Source organism: Melospiza georgiana, chromosome 1 (assembly GCF_028018845.1).
Source record: "Melospiza georgiana isolate bMelGeo1 chromosome 1, bMelGeo1.pri, whole genome shotgun sequence".
Classification (NCBI taxonomy): Eukaryota; Metazoa; Chordata; class Aves; order Passeriformes; family Passerellidae; genus Melospiza; species Melospiza georgiana.
In genome coordinates, this window is record NC_080430.1 from 119,451,565 (window position 1) to 119,475,334 (window position 23,770).

The following is a 23,770-nucleotide window of genomic DNA, read 5'->3' on the forward strand; positions in this document are numbered from 1 at the left end:
GAAAAAGACAAAAACAACCTGAAAACCTTTTGTTTTCCCAGTCCCATTCTCTTTTATCCTCTCTACAATTATGAATGGAATTTAGCCCTATGAGGAGTCCATACCATGATCACCACTGCAGAACACAAGAAAATATATGGAAAGGCCTCTATTTAATCTAAAAGACATTGGAAAACCTCATTTAAAGACTTATACAGGGAATAATAATAACAACAACAACAACAGCAACATAGACCTTCGCAAAAATGAATTTTACTAGAGTCAGATGTATGGTATCTGTGACAGTAAATAAAATAAACCATGGCCATTTGATGACCCTGAAAGCAAATGGAACAGTGCAGTTTGTATCAATATGCCCAAACTCTTCTCTATCCAAAATGAGGTGGCCCATCCACAGTGCTTATTGGGAGTCATTGTCACCTGCCAAGAGATGCTAGACATTTGCTGCAAGAAACCCATTCCATGCAATGACCTCAGTGAGAAGGATGAAGGATCACTTTTTTTTTGTCTAAAACATGATAGATGATAAAATGGATTTTTTTTTTTTTTTTGTCCATCCTTTGCAAAAGGCATTTTATTATCTGTCTTAAGTTGATTTAAAAGAATTTTTACTTTGGCATAAACACTAAATATATGCTTGTAGGCAAAAACCCAAAATTACTTCCTTAAGCAATTACTGAATCTTGGTATTTTATTTCCCTAAACTATTCTCAGTGAACATAAATTTGGTAAATCTCCATAGGAATTCACACTCATTGGGGAAGATGGCTAGCAGAAAAAAATCTGTTATTCAGAAGAGCAGGTTTTAATTTATTCTATATTCTTCAGGTTATTATATTATTCTATATGTTACAGGTAGGATCCTGTGGGTGGTAGCTCTGAAGGCTAAAGCAGCTCAGAAAGGTAGCAGGTCTTTAAGAACAACATCCTCTGAGAACAATGCTTCGCTCCAATATTCAGGGGGGAAAAGGGTAGGTGTATTAGGATACGGGCTTGGCTAAACAGGGAACGTACCACAGAGCTCCAGAGCATAAAGGCAGTATATGAGAGGTGGAATCTAGAACAGACTACAAAGGAGAAATGTATAAATGTTGCCTGGACATGTCGGGATGATGTTAGGAAAGCCAAAGCTCCCTTAAATTTGGCCTTCCTGAGGGATGTGAAGGCAACCAGAAGTTGCCCTGCCATTGTGTTATAGTAATAAAAGGTTGAACAAGGAAAATATGAGTCTATTTCTGAATGAAGCAGGTGATCTCATGTCAGTGGACACACAAAAGGGGCTGTTTCAACCTCCCCAAAGGAACAAAGTCTTCAGGAACCTCAGGCCTATTCAACAAGAGAGAAAAGCAAGAACAAGGAAGACTCTCTCTTGGTGAAGGAGGAACAGGTTAGGGAACACTTAAACAAATTAAACAGACACTATGAGTCCTGCAAGAACCAGCTGATTTCATCACAAGGTCACTCTTGATTATCTTTGCAAGGTCTTGTCATGTAGGTGATGTTCCAGCAGAATGGAAGAAAGGAAGTGTCACTCTTATCTTCAAGGAGGGCAAGGCAAAGGGCTGGGGAACTACAGGCTGGTCAACCTCACCTCAGTCACTCAGAAGATGATGAAAATCTGCCTGGAAGCCATTTTCAAAGAAGAAAGTAATTGGAAGCCATAAGTATAGAATTATGAAGGGGAAATCATGTTTAACCAGCGTGATGGCCTTCCAGAATGAGACAGCTGGCTGATGGATGAGGGAAGAGAAGTTGCTGTTGTCTACCTTGATTTTAGTAAAGCTTTTCACATTGTCTCATTGTCATCATCATAGACCAACTGATAAACTAAAAGTTAGGAAAGTGGAAAGTGAGATGAATTGGAAATTGAGCAAATAACTGGGGCCAAAGAGTTACGATTGGCAGCATAAATTTCATTTGTGGTCAAATTATTGTCGGTATACCACAGGCACACTGGTGCCAATACTGTTTACCCTCACTACTGACCTGGACACTGGAAGACAGTGCACTCATCAGGTTCACAGATGACAAAAAACTGTGAGGTGTGTCTCGTATGTCAGTTTTACCATTCAGAAGGACCTAGACAGGCTGGAAAATTGAGCAGAGAGGAAAATGTTGAAGTTCAACAAGGAGAAACGCAAATTCATGTACCTAGGAAGGAATAACCCCAGGGACCAGCACATGCTGGGGACAACCATCAGGAAAGCAACTCTGTAAAGAAGGATCTTGGGGTCCTTGGACAGCAAACTGAGTAGGAGTCACCTGTGAAGCAAAACCAGCCAACACTATCCTGGACTACATTAGGAAAAATATTGGCAGTAAGTTGAGGGAGTTGATCCTTCTCCTCCATTGAACATGGGTGAGACACGTGTAGTAATTTGTCCAGATCTAAGCTCCCCAATAGAAGAGGAGATTAACTTACTGGAGTGAATCCAGTGCAGGGCCAACAAAGATGATCAAGGGTCTAGAGCATCTCTTGTGTGAGGAGAAACTGAAAGAGCTAGGACTGTCAGTCTGGAGAAGAGAAGGCTCAGGGGAGTTCTTGTCAACATTTATAAATATCTGATGGGGAAAAAAACCACAACAAAACAAACAAAAAAACCCAAAAAATAAAGAGAGAGCCACACTCATTTCAGCAACAGCCACAGATAGGGCAAGAGGCAATGGTTAGAAAGTGAAAACATGAAACTCCGTCTAAACACAAAGAAAGCTCACACATTTCTTTATTGTGAGGCTAGTCAAAGATTGAAATAATTTTCCCAGAGAAGTTGTGGAGTCTCTACCTGTGAGGCTACTCAGAAGGCAACTGGTAATGGTTATATTACCAGTTATATCCTATAACAGACCCTGCTTGAGCAGGGAGTTTGGCCCTGATGACCTCCAGAGGTCACTTTCAGCCTCAACCATTGTCTGATTTGCAAGTTTCAATAGCTAGCAACAGACACTGAATACAGTTCATTTAGAAGTTGTGTAAAATGTTAATGGTGAAGATAATTAGATTTTTTGAAAATTTTCAGTTACTCTGAAACCTTCTCAGCAGCTGAAACCTCTGAATTCAGTGAAAATGTAAGCTTGAAAAAGCTGCTTCAGATCACACAGGAATTATGTTATTTCTAACAAGTACAGAAAAGGAAATCTGCAGTCTAAGTCATGCAAATTTAGACCAAAGTGTACAGCTTCAGAAATAAATGTAAGGCTGCTTCTCTTTCCTTCTTGAACTAAACCTGTTCTAGAATCCTCATAGACTAACATAGATTAAATTATGATAATAGTGTTTTCTGCTTTTAAACTCTGTGAGCAGCTGAACACCAGTTCTCTGGTCTGCAATGCATATTTAAGTATAACTTGCACCATATTTAAAGTGCACATGCAAATCCCTGTAGATTTAGCAGGTGCATTTAAATGAATATGAATTCCCCGACACGATGTAGATGAGGGTTACATTGCAAAACATTTTGTGTAAAAGAATTTCAAGAGTTGACAAAGAAGCTTACTCCATTCTACAGTCTGTAAAATACAGGAAAGGTATTTCTATAGCTTGTAAAATACTGTAAAAGTTCAAGGTTACTAAAACCATGGTTATATCCTACCCACATCATCTTGAACAAAACTGATGAGTTGATTGTAACTCTGTCAGTTTGACAAAGAAAAAGGGATGGTTTTATTAAGGGGAAAAAATGGTCAGAGAGCTGAACACTGTTCCAAGTGCAATTTAGGGTCTACTGTAATCTTTGGATACATAAACAAGGAATATCAAGCAGAGGAAAATAACCTGGTATTCAGGCTCAGCATTCAAACAGCCAGTCAATGACTGATCTCCCTGAAGGAGTGCAGTGGGAGCACAGACTTCAGTTGTGCTGCTCCTCCTCAAGGAGGCAGCTAACAATACAGAAAGAGTTCAGCAACTAACCAGAAGACTCCCTGAGGTGTGTTTTATTATGATAAACTGAAGGGTTTGACTTTAACAAGTGGGAAGTTGACAACTCAATTAACATTAATAAGAATGGTCTTCAGTCTGCCCAAGAGAAATGCAATAGTGCAATGCTAAGGAGCTGAAACTAACCAGGTTCAAACCAGGAGAAAGTGACATATTTTAAAAAGGGAGAACAGCTATCATTGGAGCAATTTCTCTAAGGTTAGTCTGCATTAACAGAGAAATTGAAACATAAGGGCTTTCTTTTCCACAGACATGATCTAGTTTAAACAAATTAATTCACTGCAGTCTTATGCATTGCACTGGAGGTCCAATTAAATGCTTGCAGTGGTTCCTTTGAGCTTTTTAACCATAATCTGTAGTTTGTGACGCTCCTGCCCTCCCCAAGACTCTCATATGCATGTAAATGCTGCTCACACAAGTGCACATGCCTACCACAGCTACAGGAGGATGAATTGCACACTCCCTCCATGGCACTGTAGCCCACATGTTTTATGCTTCAGCATTTGACTTTGGCCCAAAGAAAGAGAGAACAGCTGTTGTTTAGGCTCATTAAGAGCCAAGGAGCCCAACAGAGGTCTGTTCCACACACTGCCTGTGCGGGAGCGGATCGGTACGGCGCTACGGGAGCACAACCCAACAGTTGCTTCCAAAAGCCATGTGCCAGCACCATCTACAACACACTTCCTCACACCTTCCCTTAGACAGCACACACCATCCCCATCTTCATCACTGTCCTATGGTTAACACAGCAGAGACCTTCAAATACTTGCAAATGAGCAAATGAGCAAACTTGCAAACTTACTTAGAGAATTGATGCTGAATTAGAGCTGCATATTTGTCATTTCAAACTCTGGGTCTACCCCGACACAGCCTTTTCCTGACTGTGCTGTATTTTGGGACTCGGTCAACTCTACCTGCTGGTCATTGCCTGAAAATGTCTTGTGCAAAACAATTGACTTAATGCCTCTTGTCTGCTCTCCTCTTGGCAGAGCATGTGTCCATCTGGATTCACAACCTCCCATGACCACCAGGCTACCTCTCATGACACAACCAATATCCTCACATATACACAGACTGTTTTTATCAAGTGGTGGCAGCTCCTAGGGCATTGTGGTTTTGCTTATCTCTCTCTTTTATTTTCTCAAGTATCAATCTCCCTTGGTTTATAGCAGATTTTTCTGTGTTGTTCTTGCAAGTAAAATCTAAGGTTGTATTAGCCCTGTTTCATTGCCACTATTCTGTAATAGAAATACTAAACATGGTAAAAAAATGGCTGTGTATCCCTTTTCTACCAATAGGTATTTATTACTTGAGTGATAGTTCACAACAAATGGACTGAAGAAGAAGAATGCTCACCTAAACCTGCACTTTACCACAAACTGATAAAGCCATGTCCACATAGCTGAGACTGAGACTCTAAAATGTGCCTTCTGTTCCAGACACACCAGCAAAAATTACCTGAAATACAAAAATCTCCTGTTTAGTTGTAGCAAGGCTGTCTCTGAAATGGGAGAACAGAGAGGTTTCTCAAACACTTCAGTGAATAATCTGTGTCAAGTTTGATATAAAGGGATAAATCTCTGCACCAGCTGTGTCACCTGTGGGGATAGCCTTTATGTTCTTTTGCTTTAATTAGTCTTTATGTTTTGTAGAAATTCCTTAAGTGTTTGAACACTCAAAATTTCTTGGCAGCCATTAAAATATCCCTCTCATCTTTCTCCTGTATTTTCCAGTTCCAAGATTATTTCTTCGGATGTTTTTTCTTCTATTTTGATAAACCTTTTTCTGTAACTGCTGAAGAATCACAATACAGGCTGAAATAAAATCTTGTGAAATTGTGAATTAAATATTGTGAATATTGTGAAATAAAATCCTTCCTGTTTTGGTCCCTTCCTTCAACTGACAATAATTTTTGTAAATAAACTGTTCTGACTACCCTATGCTAATATCCTTCCTTTTTTTCTTCCAGGGTTTCAATGCAGCAGCAGTTCTGGCAGCTGTTGTCCACCTTCCATTTGAAATTGGATTGATTTCTGTTTTCCTGACAGCATAACATAAACATGATCTAGCACTAGACTTTGTTACACTGCATTTCTATTAACTACTGAACCTCAGTCAGGTTTGTATTCAAACTGCAGCATCACTGATTTGGAGCTGAGAGAACAATTTCTGTAATCCCAAAGTAGAAGCTGCCAGATCCTTCTTAGTGATGACAGTAAGCAATGCATGGTCAGTCTCTGATTATCATTGATTGCAAAGGTAAAAAAACAAAAATCCAAGGGCTGAAACCAATTACATTGAGTCTCTGTTTGTACCTAAATTTGCTGACCCTCTGTACTGTCTGGTTTGTCCAGTTCAGTAGTACAAAGTTTCCTTCATCATTTCACATCTTGAGGAAGTTGTGCAACCTTCACTTGTCAGCTGAGATTATCCTAGTGATGAAGGTTCAGCTTTTAGGCTGTATCTGCACTCCCAAGTAGAGGGAGTGGGAGTCCCTAGTCCCCCAGATGAAGTGGCACAGACTGATGGATACCCACACTGCTAAGGCCAAACCCACCTTCAACAGGATGGCTTCACCCAGGGCCCTGAGCACTTGGCTTCTGTCTCCTCTACCCCCTGGTAGCCCTAAAATGTAATTGCTACTTTGTGTTTATTTTGCCAGTTTACAAAACCTAAAATAATATGAGAGATGCAGTATAGGCATCATGCACAGCATGTGCACCATCACACTAAGAAAAAAAACAGAGCATGCTGGCAGGTTTGGCATCTGGAAAGACAAAGCCTTCCAGGATGGCCTGAGATGGCTATCCAGCATGAAAGGAGCCAAAGCTGTTTGCAGGCCATATTACCCTGTGGGCATGACCTGGCAGGAGCTGCTATGGGACCCTTAGAACCACAGATTAGTTTGGGTCAGAAGAGACCTCTAAAGACCAGCTGATCCAACTCTCTCTGCCTTGAACAGGCACATCTTTCACTGGATCAAATTGCTCAAAAGCTCATTGAATCTAGCCTTAAACATTTCCAGAGGCACCCACAAAAGTTCTGGGAAACCAGTTCCAATGTCTCATCACACTGTTCACAAAAAATTCTTCCTTATGTCCAATCTAAATCTACCCTCTTTAAGTTTCAACCTGCTGGACACACTTCTTGTGATACAGCCCAGGCTACAGCTGACTTCTTGGGCTGCAAATGCTCTTTTTTGAGTCCTGTACACCAGGATCCCCAAGTCCAACTCCACAGGGTGGTTCTCAATCTGTTCATTCCTCAATCTGCACTGAGATTCCAGATTGTCCTGACCCAGGTGCAAAAACTTGCATTTGGCCTTGTTGAACTTCATGAGGTTCACATGGGCCCACACCTCAAGCCTGTCTCTTCCCAAACTGGTTTGGAAGTGACTATCTGGAATGGTTGACAGCAGAAGCAGGGTGTGCACTAACAACTAAACTGTGTGCACAGCTCAGGCTCAATGCCTGCCTTTAATTTTCCTTTTCCTGGAAGCATGGTTGGCCTGCTAAATATCTAGTGAACATATCTCTTGTATCTTACATGTATTAACATCTTTCCCTTAAAAAATAATTGGGGGGGACCCCAAAAACAAAAATGCACTTTATTTATAGTAATGTATGTGAAATCTCTTTAGGTTCTGTGATCTATCATTTTCAAATCATCTTTGAGAACGATGTAGTAGGTGCCCCCCAGGCTGCCTGCAGCCACTAGGATTTCCCATCTGGCCCACCATCTTTCCTGCAGCAGACGGAGACCAGATGTTCGAGGAATTAAATTCACTGGGACAGCTGAACTCCAGCATGAGAGTATTCAGAGCCCAGCTCAGAGAGAAGCACACCACCACTGTGCCCATGAAGGCTGGGGTGAGGAGAGGAGGACTGATAGCACTGTTTCTACCCATGCCCAAGTTTGTATGTCAGCATCCAGTCTGAAATCTTGAACGTGCTCCTTGATTTCAGATTTGACTTCTGGGCACACAAGAAAGTTATCATGAGACAGAGTGCAAATCACAATAACCCCTTGAGTGCCAACCTGGTCCTGGTTGAAGCTCCTGATCCCAAACTGCATAGAAAGTTATTTAGTATTGATACAGGATGAGGCTCTGTAGCTACAGCCTGTAAACAGAATTGAAAAGATTCAAATGTTTCAATGTGTGTTCTATACAATATATTTTACTTTACAGTCTATTTGCCTCCTGCTAAGTAGTTGCCCATTTAAGGTTTTAGGATTTTTGCAGCTGCTATTGCTGCTGCTGCTGTTCTTGTCAAATGATCTTTGAGCTCAACACACATCCCTCCTCTGCTCAGTTTTTGTGTGGTCTGACTTGTCTCCAAAGAAAGGGTCCTAGTCAGGCTCCTCTCTCTGCTGATGAAAAGCCACTAACACACTTAAGGGCTTCAAAAGCAGACGTGATTTATAAGGTTTGGTGATGTCTGCCTCCCTTTCTCCTGCCACCTAATGCCTACAGATACAGAGTTTAACCTTCTGCAGCTGCATTGGGAAGAGATTCAGCTCTTAACCAGTTTTCTGCCTGACCCAAAATCCTGGGTTTGCCAAGGCTGCCAAAATCCATGTCATAACCATCTAACAGGGGGCTGGCAGAACTCTGCTCCTCTCAGGGCTTATGTCCAACTGCTTGTCATTCCATGCAACCACTGTACAGGACAGCCACAGGCTACCACAGGCTTGTGCCAGAGCTCTTAGAGACATACTCCCTTTGTGAAGAGTGTGGGTTTTGGATAGGGTGCTTTGTGTACAGACAGGAGGGCAGGGCAAAAAGGTTAAAAAGCTCAGAAATGCTCATAAAACAAAGGATGAGGCAGGTGTGGTGTGTCTAACAACCCTTCCTAAACAAGCCCTATCTGGGGTGAACCTCTTGATGAATGAACCCAGCAAATGCAAGGCAGAGTTTCTTGGACTCCTGGATTGCAGGATTTCTACCCACAGAGCAAAGTGCAGCCATGTCTCCTGCTGAAGGCCCCCAGATAAGGATGTTGAACATGGACACCCTTGGTCCATCCTAGAACCAGTTTGATAATGGACAGATCACAAATGCAATAAATTGCACTTCATGTGGAAGAAATGCTGTGAGAGCTTTAACTGAATGACATCAAGACTAAGAAAGTTTACTAGAAAGGTTCAGGAAATGTACTTTAGGGTAAAAAATAAAGTGGCTTAGTGTAAGATTCTGATATGGTTCCCCCAGGGTCATTTGCACATCCCACAGCCTTACACCCTGGGATTGTACCAGTGCCATCAAGTTCAGCCTCTGGCACCAGCTGAACAAGCACTGTTTGTGCCAGTTTCCTGGTGGGAGTGATTGATGAGAGCTGGTTGAGCTTGCTCTGTCCAGAGCAGGTGTGGAGCAAATTTGCCCTGACTCAGTCAATTAACTTTATCAGAGAATCAGAATCAACAGCGTGAATATGATAACAATGTGTTGCAGGGTCCATGCTTCTCACTGTGCCTGCTCTCATGCTGATGGAATAATTCTGAGTTTATGGCCAAAAATGAGGCCCAAGTCTTGTAATGTGTGAGCACTTGGGTCCAGATTCATCCCATACATGAGCTTCTGCTGTTACACTGGATAATTCCTGCAAAACTTCCAATGACCACAGCTAAGAGAGGAAGGCAGGGAATCTCCCACAACCTATTTGGGAGTCTAAAGAAATGTGTCTCAGGGAACCTCTGGCTGTTCAAGCACACGCCTCTCCAAGTCTGATGGCCAGTCAGACTGCCATAACGTTGACCTCAGTGATGTCTCAGAAAAACTGCATGCCATTCTTCACTAAAATCTTTATTTCAGGATTATAGACAAGAACTCAGGAACCAACCACTACATTAATGGTGGGCTTCTTTCCTGTGCTAACAAGGCTGATGTTTTGTGTAGCTGTGTGCAGGGTCAGGGATGTGAAAAGGGTCTATGCCCTTTCCCTGGCAGTCTCCCAGCTCACAAGTTCCCAGAAGTAATCTTACATGTTTTGTAGATCAGATGCATCTAGTCTTGCCTCCAGCCTTGCCACTTCTTTTCATGCCCATTTAAACTCAAATAAATCTGTTGTCCAAGCAGTTACCAGTGAGAGAAATGGGACAATTATGAAGTAAATCAGTTTGAAATATGTTCAGATCTCCATGCAAATGTGCCTTTGCACAACTGACTGTCACCTTGGTGCATTCAGCCTGCAGGTGCATGGAACTCCTTGCCTCCAGCAGTCCTCTTCTGGAATAATCAAATTACTCTGCAAAGGAAGCACTGGTAAGTCTCTGTGACAGCCTAAGACAGGACTAAGGATGCTAAAAGCTTTTGTCAGACCTCAACTATTCTCTGGTCACTCAACCTTACCCTCAGAAAGGAAGTTGTGTGTAAGCTTAGTGGTACCTGGACTGTTCTTGGCAACTGAGGCTATGTTGCAAAATACTCTGAAAGACAAAGTTCCTCACAAAACTGAACGTTTTGGGTTTTTTTCTCCATGGATAGCATGTGGCCTCTGTCTTTAGCCCACCTTGGTATCTGGCTCAGCTCTTCAGTGGGTGTACTATGCCTGGGTTTGAATGAAGAACTAACTGAGCAGCAACAAGGCTGCCCCAGATGTCAGAACTCAGCAGCTGGACCTCTCAGGAGCTCAGCAGGGTCCGTACCTCACCTGCTGATGCTTCCCTGACTTTTCTTCCCTGGTCCTTGAGGATGCAGTGAAGTAGACTCCTTTAGCTTGCACCAGCAAGCCTCTGCCCACACAGTCAGCAAAGTGCTGGGACCATAGCTGGCAGCATTCTCCTTTCTGGATGGAAAAACAAGTTCAAATCCCATTGCAATGGTTTGGCTCAAAAATATTGTGAGTGTCACAGTGCTAATCAGAGCGAAGCACTGCTACAGAGCTTTCCTGTTGGTCATGATCACTGTTGTCATTAAAGGATCCTGTCACTTTTAAAATTAAGCAAGGCCATATGGTAAATGAAGCAACCAACCAACCAAAAGTAAAAAAAGCAAGAGAAATAAAAAAGGTAATAAAGAAAAAGACAGAAAGAGAAAGACAGAAAGAAATCCAGCAAGCCAGGCAGCCAATGAGAAAGATCGGAAAAAGAGAAAGATGAAGGGGAGAGAGAGATAGAAGAGAGTGAGAAAGAGAGAAAGAGAGAAAGAGAGAGAGAAAGAAAGAGAGAGAGAGAGAGAGAGAGAGAGAGAAAGAGAGAAAGAGAGAGAGAAAGAGAGAGAGAGAGAGAAGAAAGAAAGAAAGAAAGAAAGAAAGAAAGAAAGAAAGAAAGAAAGAAAGAAAGAAAGAAAGAAAGAAAGAAAGAAAGAAAGAAAGAAAGAAAGAAAGAAAGAAAGAAAGAAAGAAAGAAAGAAAGAAAGAAAGAAAGAAAGAAAGAAAGAAAGAAAGAAAGAAAGAAAGAAAAGATAAAGGCAATGTTACTTCCCCCTTTTTATTGCAAGCTGTTTCCCCAGAGCCAGCCTGTAGTCAGAATTGTATTGTACTTCAGTGAAGGCAAAGAGAAATACCACCCAGCAGAAAAAAATGTGTTCTAAAAATGGGAAAAGTTCTCCTACCTTGTATTATGTGCAATTCCAGGCACTGTAACAGTGAAACATGAGCTGATATCTCTGTTTCTCTGAACATGCTATGTTTTAGAGGATGTTACTCTCAGAGCTTCTAAACTTTGTGACATAAACAGCAAACCTAATTCTGAAAAAAGCACCTACCACACCTGATTACCATAACCAGGATCACACACCTTTAAATCAAAAGTCAGTTGAGTTGGAAAAGGTTTAAGTTTTTTCAATAAATTACTTTTTATAATGACTATAAAAGTTATATAGTACACAGAGGCTGGCTAGAGGTAGATACTTTACTGTAGCTGAATTGCTGAGAATACTTGCTGAGACATAAAGCTGACAATCAGACATCTGAGTGTGTTTGAAAAACATCATCTACCAAAAGATTAAAGTATGAATTTAGCAAAGTAATCCAGGAAGGAAATTCTTTGTTCTTTCTTGTTACTTATCATGGCAACTAAAGGGATATAATGAGAAATGAGCTTATAATTTCTTCAGAAATACTTGAAATATAGGAAGAGTTTGAGAACAAAATTATTTTTCACTGTTAAATATAAGGATTTTAACTCTTACTGAACTGTATTTCAACACATTTTTTTATTTCATGCCCATGATAACTCATTAAACGTATAAAATTGCCTTATTTATAGAGTATAAGAGCACTGCAAGTCATAGTGCCTCCATTTTTCAATGTAGCAACGACCTAGATGTGTATAGATTTTAAATGATCTTCTAATTAGAAGGGGAAGAATGGAATTGCTAGAAATAAAAGAGATTTGTTATTCTACGAAGAAGGGGGGGGAAAGGAGTGATGATTCTAAATTTTAAAAAGTACCAATTGCAATTTTTATGAAAAAGAAAGCCCAGTTAGGAAAAACAACCTTATAGTTAGGATTGTTGAGAGAATGTCATAGGGAAGGTTGAGGGAGAGAAAACTAAGGATGTGAAACTGAGCATATCCTTCTGATGTGCAGCATGGGGAAGAAAGGGAATTAACTAATGGATGTTTCCAAAATACTGACAATATTTTAATGTTCCTGGAGAATTAGTGAGCTCTAAGATGTCTGAAAAGAAAGAGGAGAAGGTTACTGATCTTTTAAAATGGCAAGGGAAGAGGAAGAAAAAGAGTGAACCTGTCATCTACCATCTGGTAAGCCTAACTTCACTCTGCAGTAATATAGTGGAAAAAATATTAAAAGGTAAAAATCTTAAGCACTTAGGGGAGAATGTATCCACAACCAGTAAACAGCATGGATTTATAAGGAATGGCAAGAAGGCACACAAAAGTATTTTTTTCTTCCTATAATTGCAAAGTGGTGACTGAAGGGAATACAGTAGGTGTAATATACATGCCTACTAACATATAGATTTGTATGTATGGGCTTCAGTAAATTCAATAGGATCTAGCAGTGTGACCAAAAAAAAAAATCCAGTGCAATTTTTGGACTTACTTCTAACACAGAGACATGGTGTCATGTACCCGGGAAGTGATAGATGCCTCTCTCAGTGTACAATACTGATGAGATAGCATCTCCACTACTGCTTTCAGATTTAAGTACTTTCAGTACCAATAAAAGTGAACTGGATGGAGTTCAAGAAGCATGGAAGGAAAAGCAAAAGCCTACAGAAAGTGTTTGGTGATGAAATATTAACTGCAAATAGACATCTATAGCCTAGTCAGACAAGGGTGGGAAGAATAAGCTCAGTGCCACATTCCTTACAGTGGAAAGTTTTCAAAGGAAATAGGGTCAAGACTGAAAGGGAAAGACAGACAGGGAGTAAATATCAATATTAACTGTACATGGCCAGAGCTCTGGCCCCTGCTCCTGCTGAGACTCAGGCAGGCATTTATTGGGGTGCACAAGTGCACATGGATGGGGAACTGTGTCCATGAGGGAAGAAATAAGAAATGGCTTGGAGGGCCTAAAGGAGCTTCTCTGGGGACAGGAGAGAAAAGAGAAAAGGGGAAGGAAAGAAAAAAAGAGAGGGTGGGGAAGGAAGGAAGGAAGGAAGGAAGGAAGGAAGGAAGGAAGGAAGGAAGGAAGGAAGGAAGGAAGGAAGGAAGGAAGGAAGGAAGGAAGGAAGGAAGGAAGGAAGGAAGGAAGGAAGGAAGGAAGGAAGGAAGGAAGGAAGGAAGGAAGGAAGGAAGGAAGGAAGGAAGGAAGGAAGGAAGGAAGGAAGGAAGGAAGGAAGGAAGGAAGGAAGGAAGGAAGGAAGGAAGGAAGGAAGGAAGGAAGGAAGGAAGGAAGGAAGGAAGGAAGGAAGGAAGGAAGGAAGGAAGGAAGGAAGGAAGGAAGGAAGGAAGGAAGGAAGGAAGGAAGGAAGGAAGGAAGGAAGGAAGGAAGGAAGGAAGGAAGGAAGGAAGGAAGGAAGGAAGGAAGGAAGGAAGGAAGGAAGGAAGGAAGGAAGGAAGGAAGGAAGGAAGGAAGGAAGGAAGGAAGGAAGGAAGGAAGGAAGGAAGGAAGGAAGGAAGGAAGGAAGGAAGGAAGGAAGGAAGGAAGGAAGGAAGGAAGGAAGGAAGGAAGGAAGGAAGGAAGGAAGGAAGGAAGGAAGGAAGGAAGGAAGGAAGGAAGGAAGGAAGGAAGGAAGGAAGGAAGGAAGGAAGGAAGGAAGGAAGGAAGGAAGGAAGGAAGGAAGGAAGGAAGGAAGGAAGGAACTCCCAACTTCTCCAATATTGCTTTACTGCTTTATGTTAGGACCTTCCAGCCTTTCTCCACAAAGCTCAGTGTAATGACTCAGTGAGTTTGTCACTGCCTATATGCCGTGTTGTTCCTGAAACGGGGATACCATCAGGCTTTTCCATCCTAATCGGTTCCAAGTACATGGATTTTCTAACATGTTTATAGAACTGAACAGAAAACACCTCCTGAGAGCCTCCTGACTCCTGTCCACCCTGTCCAAGCACAGACAGCCCACAGGTTTCACTTTCAGAAGGGACACGAAAGGAATAATTAGTTATCTCTCCATGCTGAAAAACGCTGAAGGAGTCTTTTACGTTTCAATGCAATTTCCTTTTACATTTTCACGTAGTTTCTACGGCTTCATGCGTTCCCTCCAGCAGTGCCGCCAGCCCCCCGGTCTCGGAGGAGGGCCCTGCACTTCTGCCGAGGCCCAGGAGATGGTGCTGTGGATTTTGGATCGGCAGCTCCAAAGGAGCGCTCGGGCCGGGGCCGGGGCCGGGGGCTCCCCACGGAGCCCCAGGGTCCCCACAGACAGCCGGCGTGTCTCCCGGGAATCCTCGGGTGCCCTGACCTCTCTGCAGCCCTCCAGAATTGCCCTTACACCTCCTGCGGTCCCCCCGAGGCTCGGCCCGGGCTGTCAGGGGCTGTTCCTCTCCCCGAGAAGTCTCAACCTCGCTGCCCTGTGGGCCGGGTTCACCAGCGCCGGTTTTGTACCACTCCCAGGAACGGAGGGAGCGCTGACCTCCGCTTCGCAGCCCCTCGTCCCACCAAAGCCCCCAGCCCGGCTGCACACACGAGTCCTCCCGCCCTGCCCACTCCCCCCGGCGCCGGGAGCTGCTCCCGGCATCCCAGGCCGAGAGCATCGCCTCCTTCTCACCCCCACGGGCACCCGGAGCCCCCCGGGCCTGCCTGCGGCTGGAGCAGCTCCGGCCTCCTGGGGCTGCCTCTGGGCGGGCAGGCACCTCTGAGGGTGTTTGCGCCACGAGAGCATGCAGCGGGGAGGGTAATTTTAATTCTTTTTACTGGGTTTTTTTCCACACCTTGAACTTAAATAAAGTTTTATTGGCAAAGACAGCACAGCTGCAGTTGTGGCGAACGAAAGCGCTCTCCAAAGCTGGAGTCAGTGCTGGAAAAGCCGAGCGAACCCTGCTTGGGGGCTGCCCCTGCTGCACTCGGCGCTCGGCTCTGATCTCCCCCAGGCTCGTCGTGTCAGAGGACGAAGAGACTTCGGGCCGAGGTGCTGGAAGAAGGACCGGAAAGTTGCGGAAGATCCCCAGCCCTCCTCTTGCTGCGGGGCCGTCCGGCTGCAGCAGGCACACGCCGTCCCTCTGCTCAGAGCAGGCGAGGAGAGACCAACCTGTCTGCGTTCAGCTCTTGGGCGTCTGATGGAAAATTTTGCAGTGTCTTTCATCACGGAAACTTTTCTGCAAACCCTACCCTGGGAAGAGGGAAAAGGGGATTTTACGTCTCTCACAGGTGGGGAGCCGAACAGAGTAACTCTCGAGCAGAAATTGCTAAGACGCCACAGAAAATCAGCAATCCCTGTGCTGTCCGCTCCCATCTGCACCCTGGGACCTTGCAGCGTCCTTGCCCCCTGCCCCTGCCTCCCGCCCCGCCCGTGCCCGGCCGCTCCCAGCGGAGCCCGGGGATGCTCCGGGGCGGCGGGCGCAGCCCTTCTGCAGCTCGGCTCCGGGCTGCTCATTCCCCGAAATAATGGCCCAAGTGTGGAGGAGCTGGTGGCAGAGGGCTGCGGTACAATTAAACCAGGTAACGAGACGCTGGGCAGATGTGTTTTCATTGCGCTGTAAGATAAACGCAGTGTTAAATGCCTGACAACTTCCCAGAAGCAATCAGCAAAAGTTTACGAGTGCATAAACCTCAAAGACCATTCCTCGGTATTTTTATAAGCGCCGCATTTAAAGCTTCTATAAATTCTTCTGCTTGCTTCCAAACTAAAGTTCCCGTAGACTATTAAACAGCCACTTCTTCGTGAGGTGGGGAGAGGCAGATCACAACAGGAGGGTCCAGGGAAAGAGAGAGGGCTCTCTTTTCGTCCCCTCCACTTTGCTCTCCCAATTCCCTCCCACACCTCCCACAAGGTAAAGTTTGTAAGAAAGTTGGCGTCTTTAGAGCACGGCAAGTCACAGAGGAGCACATCGGCAAGATGAAGGGATTTATTCGTGTCCCAAGAACAGGGGACAGACCCAGTAGGGAGGGAAAGGAAAGAATGAAGAGAAATGAAAGGAAAAGAGAGGTGGTCGAAAAGGCGGGATGAAGCAGGTAAAAAGAACACGAGCAGATCTCGGGGCAGATCGTGCACACTGACCGGTGAACAGGGAAGAGCAGAAAAAGCTTAGACGGAGAGGGAGATTTCAGACGCAGAGGGCAAATCTAAGCGAACGCAGCCGAGGGGGAGAGGAGGCTGTCGCGGAGGTCGCCGCCGTGCCCCCGTTCCCCCGCCCCGACGGCGCGGCCCGGCAAGCGCCCCTCGCCCATCGGGGCAGCCCCGGGGCTACGGGACCCGCAGCCTGCCGAGAGACACTGTACGTCGTCCCCAAAGTTGCAGAAAAAAAACTAGACAGTGCTAGTGAACCCACAGATCAGCGGGAGAGATAAGCCGGAGCCCTCTGTCTTCACTGAAATAAGATGAGGGGAATGAAATGTTCCCACTAACCATCAAATTGTAATAACAGTATCCGTCATCCTTAAGTGACCACATGAGTTTTACAAGTTGGATATTAAACAGATTAAATAATAATAATAAAAAACCCCAAATCCCTGTTGCGAACATAAAGTCCTTTGTTTACGATCCCGGGGAAAATGAAGTTGCTAATTGAAAAACAATAAACCTAAAATGCCTTTGGATTAATAATGATAGAGGTTAACGGTGACATCCATCCCTCGGAACGGGGGAGGGGATCGAGGCGCTCGGTGACTGTGCGCTTGGACGGCGACCAGGGACAGGCGCAGCAGCCAAATGGGGCCGGGGGGCGGGGGTGAGACCCTCCCTCTTCGGAGGGCTCGGCTTGTGTGTTCGCCTCTGATCCGGAGACACGAGGTGAGGAAGGTCTGTATTGTAGTCATGTCCTCGCTAGATGAAATCTCAGTCAATTACTCTGAAATCTGCAGCGTGGCTTCTTTTCATTCTTTCCAGGTGAAAATTCAAACGTTTTCTGTTGTCGCCTGGTCCTTTCTTTCCTGAAACAAGGCACCCAACTGTTCTGATATTACCATTCAAAAACGGGTTCTGTGGCAAACCTCATTTGTGAATCTATTACAGAGATTAATAGATTATTTCTCCTTTTTCAACTAATTCTCAGTGGGGAAATTTAACCATATGGTAAGGAGAGAATTAGAATTTCATCACATTAGAGCAAAATGTAATGAAAAGAGTCCAACACCTGGGGCCAACTCCGAAAGACACAATTAAAAGGTTTTTAATGAAACCAGAGAAACCAAAAAAATTTTCATAGCCTTCAGTAATCCTGCCACATAAGAATGATTTGGAAGTGTTGGGAAATATTGTTTTTTTACTGATGTCATAAGAATGAAAACCTGCCACTAAATACTCTGAGTGCTAACAGAAAGGCGAGAGCGAGATGCTCGCCTCAAGCATCACAGGAGTAGTGGGACAAAATCCTGACCGACCCTCGGGCTTCCACTTCAGCTTTTGGAAGAGTGCAGAGGATAGTGTTCCCGGCTCCGAGGAGGAGCCCCGAGAGAGGAGCAGGGCTGGGAGTACCCGGGTGACCGAGGCCGCCTCGCCCCGACACCGGCGGCGGCATCCCTGCGTTGGGGACAAGAGCAGGGGGGCTCCGGCCGAGCCGGGCTCGCTGGAGGGAGGCAGGAGGGCACGGACCCGCCAAGAGTTGGTCAGCCGCAGCAAAAAATTAATTTTAAAAAGTTTTGTGGGTTTTTGCCCTTTCTCTTCCCGCTCTCTCTCTTCCCCAGATCCGTTCATTTTCAAGGTAACTGATGGGGTTTTATGTTTTTTATAGGGACACGGGGGATAATCACTCGCTAGCAGCAATCTGCTACTTGAAAAGGGATAAGGGAAGGAGGAGGGGAACCTCCCCGTAGTTTGGTCTCCGTTTGTTGGAGGGGGGGTGGGGAGAGGGAGGACTGGGGACCACCCGCCTCCCAAGGAAGCAAGGTGGACTTTGGTGGTGGGCAGGAGTGGGCACGACGGCTGGGGCTGCTCCGGGGGTTTCAATTTTATGTTTTTCTTTCCCAGGCGATGCTTTTCGGGAAGACGGGTGGGGGTGGGAGGGAGCTATAAGTTAATGTAAATGCAGGGGGTGGGTGGGTTGGGGGGAGAGGGTGTCACTCCCGACTCCACGGCTAAGTTAGCAGAAGTCTGCTGGCAGCACTCGGAAGGAGAAGTGTTGAAGTGGGCTTTTCTGCAGTGCAGGGCTGTAATTTGCTGAAGGAGGCAAAGAACATCCTTCGATCTAAGTAGGGCTTTTAGTGTGCTCATTGATGAGTGAAAGTCGCCACACATGTCAAGCTAAAGGCAGTTGTTGGGTTACTAACAGGACACAACGTCTTGCAAACATATGCGTTAAGCTGTGTATACAGATGGCAGGGAGAATAATGGAGCAGGCGCCTCTTATAAAGCTCTAGCTGCTGCCTGTCTTCAGACCTGGGAAAAGAAACTATTCAGACTCAGGGCCAGATAGCGCCTGGGATTGTTTGTTACCGTTTTAATCCTATTAATTAAAACGTTAACCTGATTGGGTAGAAAGCTCTGTCCCAACAGGCGAGTCTTCTTCATAATAACCTACTCTCAGAGATAATGATGTAAAAGACTCCCCCGTCTGCGGCGGCTGCTGGTTGATGGGTCCGGAAATCTCTTGAAGGTGAATCCAAGCAAGATAAACGGTGGAAGCGGCTCCACTGGCAGCGCACAATGCCCCAGCGCGGCGCCTGCTGAGGGCGAGCCGGAGCCGCAGCCGGAGCCACAGCCACAGCCACAGCCACAGCCCGAGCCTCAGCCGCTGCCGGAGCCGCAGCCCGAGCCGGAGCCGCCGCCCGAGCCGGAGCCACAGCCGGAGCCGCAGTCCGAGCCGCCGCCGGAGCCGCAGTCCGAGCCGCCGCCGGAGCCAGAGAAGGGGCAGCCGCGGCGCCGGGCACGGCGCAGCTCCGGCGGGAGCCGGGAAACGATTTCTGCCAGCGGGACGCCGGGGAGCCGCCCGCCGCGGCGCGGAGCCTTGGAGGAGCGGGCCGGGAGCTGAGGGGGGCGGAGGAGGCGGAGGCGAGCGGGGCGCCGATGGAGCGGGCGCTGGGGCTGCCCGCAGAAGAGGACCTCTTCCACAAGAGCCTCGCCGCCTCGGCCAAGCGCATGGAGTCCGCCTTCCGCTCGCCCCCGGGGCTCGACCTTTCCCACCCCCGCGACCGCCAGCCCTCGCCGCTCGCCTGCTACGAGGCGTCGGAGCCCGAGGCGCTGCTGCAGCCCGGAGTCGGCGGCGACCCGCTGGCGCTGCCGCCGGGCTCCGTCTGCGTCAAGTACGGCGAGAGCGCCAGCCGCAGCTCGGTGGCCGAGAGCAGCGGCGGCGAGCAGAGCCCCGACGACGACAGCGACGGCCGCTGCGAGCTGGTGCTGCGCGGCGCCGGGGGGGACCCGCGCGTGGCCTCGCCGGCGGCGGGCGGCGGCGGAGGGGGGGGCGGGGGGCTGAAGGCGGCCGAGGGCAGCTGCTCCAACAGCCACGGGCACGGCGGCAGCAAGAAGTCCAAGGAGCAGAAGGCGCTGCGGCTCAACATCAACGCGCGGGAGCGGCGGCGGATGCACGACCTGAACGACGCGCTGGACGAGCTGCGGGCGGTCATCCCCTACGCGCACAGCCCCTCGGTGCGGAAGCTCTCCAAGATCGCCACGCTCCTCCTGGCCAAGAACTACATCCTGATGCAGGCGCAGGCCCTGGAGGAGATGCGGCGCTTGGTGGCTTATCTCAACCAGGGCCAGGCCATCTCGGCCGCCTCCCTGCCCAGCTCCGCCGCGGCGGCGGCGGCGGCGGCGGCGGCGCTGCACCCCGCCCTCGGCGCCTACGAGCAGGCGGCCGGCTACCCCTTCAGCGCCGGGCTGCCCCCCGCCACCTCCTGCCCGGAGAAATGTGCCATCTTCAACAGCGTCTCCTCCAGCCTCTGCAAACAGTGCACGGAGAAGCCTTAAGCGCCGCCGCCGTGGCCGCCCCCCGCCGCCGCCGCGGCCCCGGGGAGCGGCGACAGCCGGCGGAGCGGTCCCGGGCCGGGGGGCGCGGAGGCGGCGCAGGGACTGAGCGCTGCCCGGCCCCGCCGCCCTCCGCCCGGACTCGCCTCGCCCTTGCCCCCGGTGCCGCCGAGCCGGGACCGCGGCGGGAGCGGCCAGCGGCGGGGAGGGGGCGCGGGCCGGGGGCGCCGGGGCAGGGGGGAAGGCCCGGCCCGGGGTCTCGCTGAGAGTCCGGACAAAGGAGAGGCCGGGAAATAGCAGGCCGGGCTGGGAGCCGGGGCTGTCGCCGGGGACAAATCAGAGAGGGCACTTGAACATAGATTTTTTTTTTAATTAATTATTAGCAGTATTATTATTATTATTATTATTATTCTGAGCCAGGAAACAAACAAACTTGAAATGTAAACTTATTATTTAAGTGACTCGCAGAAACAAAGAGACTGGACCATTGCTAAGGAAGACTTTGTATTTTTTATCGTCTCTAAACTTTGATCCTGTGAAAATGCGCAAAGTTTGGTGAGAGTGATTTAAAAAATCGAGAGAGTTAAAAAAAGACAAAAAATAACTGATCAAAACCCCTACTCCGTATCGCTGAAAGTATCGCATTTTTAAAAGAAATATTTATGTGCACCTTGTTTCTTTCCACTTTGCAATGATGTATAAACAAGACGTGCTATTTATTTGTTATTCTTTAAAATGACCCTTCCACGCCAACAATATGTGTTAAGGTCATGGGTCTTATGTGCAGTTACTTTAAATGCTTCTAAAATTCTGTTTATGGATTAACTTAAACTGTGTGCCAAGTGTTTAAAACATTTATTTGCCAACAACATATAACCAGAAATGTTGATGTATCCGAGCTGCTTAGGTTTATGAAAGGTCATCTGGATTTTAAGTTGCATCATCCCTGTATTTAAATTGAGCTTTAATAAATTGCTTCAGTCCAAAAATTACAGGAAAAGTGTATTCTTAATTGCTCAACCAACTGATTTTTGAAAGGGTATTCTTTGCATTATAACAGGTAATAACTATTTACTTTTACAAGGCATCAGAGCAATAGCTGCTACAAGAACACTTGCCAAGCCAATGTTTTCCCAGGCGCTGTTTTCGAAGGTATAATTTAAACCGCTTTTAATGTGTATGTAAATTATTCTGACTGTGGATAATTATTTAAGTTTAAATACTTTAAATACTTTAGGCTGATTTACAGAACGCGTGGAATTCTTCCTTTTTCAGGGGATGTGGGGGGCGGGTTTTGATTTTTTTTAATTAATTTTTTTTTAAGAAAAATGAGAGATGAAAAGCAAGAATTAGCTATTTACCCAAAGTGAGCCTTCAGTTTGAGTTTGCATGGCTGGGTGGCTGTCTCTCTGCCATTTGTAAATCAAGATTTTTTTTTTTCATTTTCTTTTTTTTATTTTTCTTTTCAAAAACGAGTCCTGCTTTTTTCCACTACTTGCAGATAATACAAATTCGGACTGTCAGGTTGGATGGCAAAATAGGAGCCATGATGGATCTCTTGGCAGGTCACGGATGTGTAAAGAGTGATATATATTAAATAGGTCAATCAGATTATGACAGCAATGTACGATCGTTTGTATGTGTATCTATGTCGGAAAGAATCTTTATTAAAATATTTTGAACAAACGCTTGTATTACGCTGTGCTTTTTTAAGCATATCCATCCAGATTAAAGAAGCTGGATGGTGGGGGTGGGTCGTTTTCTTTCCTTTGCCTTGCTCTGAGCGCGCCCCAGAACCCTCCCCATCACCCCACTCCCGGCTCCGGGTGTCCCAGGCAGGGATGGGAGAAGTTTTTCCTCCTTGGCTGCGTTCCTCCCGCTCCCGAGGCAGGCGGCCCCCGGCGCTGCGCAGCGGCCGTGGGGAGCGCTTGGCCCTGCCCTGCCCGGCCCTGCCCGGCCCTGCCCGGCCCGCGGCCCCACGCCCGCCCCGAGCCGCGGGGTGGATGCTCCGCGGGGTGGATGCGCTGCAGCACCGCCCCCCCATCTCCTCCCGACCCGTGAGTTTTGGAGCCGCCCCTCCCCTGGCGGCCCCTCCGCCCTGCCCCAGGGCCGAGGGCAGCGGGAGCGGGCTGGGAGCCCCCCGGGCCGCCTGCTCGGCGCTGAGCCCGGGCCGGGGTCCCGGCGCTGCGGCTCCCCCTCCCACGGGCCGGCGCCGGGTGTCCGCGGAGCCGCCTCTCCCAACGGCAGCACCGCAGGCGGGGGAAGGGTATAAATATTTTCTGCTCCACTTCCCATCAAAAAAGATTAATCAGAACCTGTAACTTTTCAGGAAACATAACTGTAAAGTGCCACGGAGCTGTGGGAAGGCAGCCCAGAGAGGGTGGGCAGATCAGCCCCCAGGCGCAAGGAGAAGCGTCTCTCAGCATTTACTAGACAAAGGCTGGGTGCGTCTAATTATGATTATTAAAACAATTTCCATGACGATGTCTAATATTATGTTAATTTGAAAACAACTGTGTATGAAAACTGTCGACTATAATACCTAAATTCATTTAATGAAACACATCGTTAAGGCAATTAAACCTCCTGGATGTGATTAAGGAACATAATTACGACACTGTTCTGCGCCATAATTGGGTGTCTTTAATCAAGGGGTAAAGTGATCAGCAACACAGCCATTAGTTTGTATTGTTCTGTCTCTGCTGTCCATCATTCTGATTAGGAATTAACCACCGCCACCAGCTTGGCGTGGTGCGTGCCTGTGTGTGTGTCTGTGTGAGTGTGTGTTCGTGCATATGACATCGCAGGACACATTTGCTGCAATATTTACCGCCTAATGTCTCTGGCTACCGAGCGGGCTTCCTTCCCGGAGAGGTTCCCTTGGAAGGCGCGGGCGCTGCTCGGCTTTGCCCGGCCCGGCCGTGGGGTGGGGGACAACAGGCCGGGTCCCAGCAAACTCCTGGAGAGGCCGGGACCCAAGGTGGGGAGGAGGCGAGGGGCTGGGGGAGGCCCAGCCCTGCCTCCCGGCTCCCGTGGCCGGGACAGGGTCCGAAGTGCGCGGGCCGGGCCTGGAGCGCTCCCCGGGGCTCTGGGGAGCGATGTCTGGGGCACATGGACAGGGCTGTCCGCTCCCCGCTCCCCGCCTGCCTCTGCCTCGAGCGACGGGACAGCGGAATGAAAATCTTTGTCATTGCTGGCTACCGCTGCCGCCCGACTTTGGGCTCTCTTGCTCCCTCTTCGACTGCTTCGGAGGGGGCCAGGGGTCCGTGCCAGGCAGGGGTGCTGCCACTGCCGGCCCCGCTCTCCGGTCGCGCTGCGCCGGGCATCCTCCCTGGGAAGCGGCGCGAAGCCACTGGGCCAGTGCCTGAGCGGGTCCTGCCAATGCAAGCGTGAGGTGTGCCGGGCTGGGGGGAGGAGAGAGGCTCCCC

The 23,770-nt window shown here is 47.4% G+C and overlaps 1 protein-coding gene across 1 annotated transcript; it reads left to right on the plus strand.

Annotated features, from left to right (window-relative positions):
- Positions 1-18,497: 18,497 nt before the first annotated feature.
- On the plus strand, positions 18,498-20,381 carry BHLHE22 (basic helix-loop-helix family member e22). The gene has a single exon (XM_058031932.1). It carries the CDS (start codon positions 19,446-19,448, stop codon positions 20,343-20,345), a length of 900 nt encoding a protein of 299 aa, XP_057887915.1. The 5' UTR covers positions 18,498-19,445; the 3' UTR covers positions 20,346-20,381.
- Positions 20,382-23,770: the final 3,389 nt, after the last annotated feature.

What these genes read in the sequence shown, in the direction of transcription:
- BHLHE22 (XM_058031932.1), top strand. Translation starts at nt 19,446, where the DNA reads ATGGAGCGGGCGCTGGGGCTGCCCGCAGAAGAGGACCTCTTCCACAAG.